The sequence below is a fragment of the Vitis vinifera genome, chromosome 1 (genome assembly GCF_030704535.1).
Source record: "Vitis vinifera cultivar Pinot Noir 40024 chromosome 1, ASM3070453v1".
NCBI lineage: Eukaryota > Viridiplantae > Streptophyta > Magnoliopsida > Vitales > Vitaceae > Vitis > Vitis vinifera.
Window position 1 is genome coordinate 3,487,362 of NC_081805.1, and position 4,655 is coordinate 3,492,016.

A 4,655-nucleotide genomic window follows, 5' to 3' on the forward strand; every position below is an offset into this window, starting at 1 on the left:
CTAATGTGTCCTAAGACCAATGTGGGATGTAGGTATATGTGGTTTTGCATCGGACAATAGGGAATATAAAAGCCACTTCAGTGGTGAACGGTGGAAGCTTATAAAGGGTTCCTTTGTAGTTGCCAAAGAAAAAGTGTATTGCATTTTATACAAAACCCAAGGAGAGGTTTATAAGGAAGTTGAATCTTGTAGAGAAGGCCTCTTTGGGGGTATGATGTAAGAGGCTAGGTCATACTAATAAAAGAGGATGTCAAGTTTAGGCAAGGAATTCTTCACTACCTTGGCCAAAAATGATTCTTTATATCTATATGATCACAAGATTTCTCCAATAGCATTCAAAAGGACGTTGGCGAAGCTAAAGTTGATGTACTTAGCTGATTTTTAAAGCAAAAATATCTCCTCACATCTTTCCTCCTATTTTCCCCACTTTCTTTACCATGACCAAATCAAATCCCAAATTCTGATCATTTTCGCCTTTGATTTCCTTATGATTTGTCAACCCTCTCATTTTACAAACAAGATAAAATTAGATCAAGTAATTTTGATTTAGAAAAATTTCTCATTTCTTAAACTTTCAACAAAAACATTTGAATTCACTTTTATTTGCAAAAAAACAAATTAGCCTCAAATAACTAAAAGTATTGCTTGGTATTTGTTTAATAAGTCATTGATCTTGCTTAGCATTTGTTCAATTACTCAAGTTTCTTAAATTTTAAGCTAATTACTATTAAAATAAAGGTTTATATATATATATATATATATATATATATATATGTAAGGGTTAGCGTATGCAAGTGATGTGTAAAAAACAAATTTGGTATAGAACTTTGATTCTATAAAAATATATTTTTAAAACCTTAAGATTGTATTTGATTTTTGAAAAATTTAAAAGAAAATGTAAGAGAAGGAAAATAAAGATGAAAAATAGAAGGAAATAAAAAAAATAAAGGAAGATATAATATAAATTTAAAATTAATAAATTAATTTTATATGTTTTAAAAATAAATTTAAAACTAATAAATTATTTTTGAATTAAATAATTTAAAAATACACATATTTTTAACTAATTTTAATTATATTTGATTTACTTTATATATATATATTATCATAAAACCAAACATTAAAAAAAATATTTTTTATATATATATATATATTTTCTTTATTTAGTCTAACTGAAAAACTAATTATTGAATGAGGTTTTTTTTCTCTAATAGCACAAGCCCATCATCCAAGTGTGACGTACAATATTTAAGTGTACATCTATCATTTCCTGAAAAACTTGCTTAACACCACATTCATCTCCTGGATTTATGGACTCAATTGCTATATTACTTATATATTAAGATATCATCCCAATAAATTATGGACTCAAATGTATCCTTCGTCATATGAAAAGTTAAAATACCCAGATGAATCAGTTAAATGATACATCCCAACATGGTCAACGTTTTTTTTTTTTTTTCCAATTCTAGGAATGCGCAATTATATGATGGGTTGTTCTATGGTACCCACTCTTCATTTTGGGGGTACCTACCCACATTGGGCGGTCCGGATTGAACCACCTTCATCCAATGGCCAAAAATGTTTTTTCGGTAGGTACCGAAGTGGTACCATAGAATTTTCCTTATCTGATTTATAAAGATGTCTCTTCCTCACCAAAGCTTTGTGTCCAGTTTTCCTTCACAAATGGAAGAATACTTGCAGCTTTTCAAGAGTGAAACCGATTTCTACAACCAAATTGTGCTAGGAAGTCTGTTGCCTGAAAACATATGGAGATCTCTACCTCATGTTTGCAGGACATGGTTGAGAAACTATGTTGCAGGAGTCTTAGTTTACTCCATTACTGGGTTTTTGTGGTGTTTCTACATTTACTACCTCAAACGGGATGTTTATATTCGTGGAGGTATGCGTTCTATGTTCTATGTTTGTACTTTTTGTTGCTGTTTCATTTGCTTTTTTCATATGAATGATGCTTGTAGCACAGCATCATTTAGTTGTGTATTTCATTTGCTTGAGAGTTAGGCCATCCCTAATTTTAGCTCAATACTTGAAGGAGAATAGTGGTAGAGCAGCTCTGAATAATTAAGGTGATGGATGGCAGTCTTGCTATGTTCATGATAGTGGAAGCTTATGGCATTTTTTTTTCAAATGCGTGCTTGTTCCAATAGTGCTTAGCGTTGTTTCATTAGGGAATGGCATGTCTTCTTGAGCTCTTAATTAAATGTTGCAGATGCCATACCTTCAATGAAGACTATGGTTTTGCACGTCAAAGCTTCCATGAGGAGTTTGCCCTGGTTTGCTGCTCTCCCAACATTTTCAGAGTATGCAGTCGAAAATGGGTGGACAAAGTGCTTTTCAAGAATAAGTGAAGTTGGCTGGTTTGCCTACTTGGTGTACATCATGGCATATATTGTTTTTGTGGAGTTCGTAACATATTGGATTCACAGAAAGTTGCATGACATAAAACCCTTGTACAAGTATCTTCATGTACAGCATCACAGTTACAACAAGCAGCACAAACTTTCTCCTCTTGCTGGTAAATTCTTCCTACTCTTGCTTATTGGAGGTCTTCCAAGTTATATTCCATTTTCAGCTTTCCAGAGGTCATTTGAAACAAGGATATCGTCTATTTTCCTGTCCACTCGGCATGGGTTAAAGAAAAATACTTGCCATTTGCTTCCGTGATCATAGACCTAATCTATGTGATCAAATTTTTTAAATCAAAGATTCCTCCCTCATCAATTGTCATTTTCGAGAAGTAAACTATTAAAATATATGAATAGAAGAGCCTACTCTAGGGGAAGCTCCAACTCCAAGTGAGTCTCTAAAATCGTGCGGGATAAGCAAATGGGATAGGATATAAAAGTCTGAATCTCATTTATCTTTCGATAATTGAATAGAATAAGGGGTGGCTGGTGAGGTTTGTGTGTGTGTTTTCATACCTCTTTTGTATAGAATTTAATATCCTAAATTATAAATCGTAAGTACTCTCATCTTGTCTCCCACTTTCCTTCATTTTATAATTAACACACAGGGAAAAAAAAAAAAATCTCATATAGAAAATGATTAAAGAAAATGTTAATATATGATAATATAAATACATGCTATGATTTAATATTTTTATTCTATATAGAACGATTTTATATATTTAAAACCATATGATATATATATTTTACAATGTGGTATACATAATATTGAATAAAATAGGATACATTATACGACATAAGATATATATTTTAATTATATGTGGACTCATACATATGTGTATATACTAATAATTAATTTTAAAATAATGTTTTGCATTAATTGTGGTATCCTACTTAAATATATCCTTTTGTGTCAGGCATGGCTCTTCATCCTTTGGACGGTCTAGCTCAGGGGGCACCCCATACGATAGCACTCTTCCTAGTGCCAACCCATTTAACAACCCACCTTACTATTTCATTCTTCGGGGCCATATGGACTGCAAACATTCATGACTGCATTGACGAGAAGCTGTGGCCGATAATGGGAGGGGGTTATCATATGATACATCATTTGTCAAACCGCCATAACTATGGTCTTTACACGATATGGATGGATTGGATGTTCGGAACTCTCTCTCATCCTATGTCCGATGGAACCAAGCCAAACTGAGGAACTTGCCCAGCTTTCTCTCTTGCATGTGAATTTCTATTGCCCATCTTCCCCTCATGCTTGTCAACTTCTGTTGTGTGCATTGACATGTTGTCTTGATACACATTGTGGCTTGTTTATAAGACTTGTGGGGTTGTTTAAAATTTTCATCTTGATGCAACACAAATTGGATCTTCCCTTCACTTGATCATTAGCGCCCCCCACCCAAAAAAAAAAAACCGAATTTCAACCAAAATTGATCCATTTAATTTGGACGTTTCATTAACTACCCTTTTATGCACCAATGTGATCAATGCACTACCAACAGCACCAAAACACTCAAAATTTTAAAATTAATATAAATTTAAGGCTATCTTTAAGAAATGTTTTCAAAACCCGTTCTAAAATATAGTTTTCAAAAATAATTTTTGAAAACTGTTGTACGATGTTTTCTAAAATATTTTTAATTTGTTTTTTATGTTTAAAAAATATTTTTTAAATGTAGTACTTTATTTTTAATTATTTTTTTATATAATTATTTTTAATAGTCTTAAAATATAAATGAAAATAATTAAAAAATTGTTATCTGAAAACATCATGTTTTTTGTGTTTAAAAATAAAAAACTATCTTTTATTTTTTGTTGCCAAACTTGTTATTTATTTATTTATTTTTAAATTATTATCATTATTATTATTATTATTATTATTATTATTATTTATCCTGGAAAACAAAAAAACCATTTTAAAACAAAATTAGTAAGTAGGGTCTTAAATTTTGAATCTTAAAAACTAAGGTGGTGATTGTTATTTTTGCTTTGAATATGAATGCAATTGAATTTGACTTAAATATAATAGTTAAATATTATTAAATATTTACATTGTTTAATTATTTTTTATTAATATTTGAATATCGTTAAATATTATAGTATCATTTAAATTCGGTTCATTTTTTCCTTCTTCTATTTTTAAGACCAAAAAATGATACTAGGTGTCTTTCCTATATAAAGTGGAATTTTTTTTTTTTTTTTGAGATTTATCTT

The 4,655-nt window shown here is 30.5% G+C and overlaps 1 protein-coding gene across 1 annotated transcript; it reads left to right on the plus strand.

The window, feature by feature from the left end:
* Positions 1 to 1,633: 1,633 nt before the first annotated feature.
* On the plus strand, positions 1,634 to 3,779 carry LOC100262743 (delta(7)-sterol-C5(6)-desaturase). The gene is made up of 3 exons (XM_002279566.4): positions 1,634 to 1,903; positions 2,231 to 2,536; positions 3,344 to 3,779. Exons 1-3 carry the CDS (start codon positions 1,642 to 1,644, stop codon positions 3,634 to 3,636), a joined length of 861 nt encoding a protein of 286 aa, XP_002279602.4. The 5' UTR covers positions 1,634 to 1,641; the 3' UTR covers positions 3,637 to 3,779.
* The last annotated feature ends 876 nt before the right edge of the window (positions 3,780 to 4,655 follow it).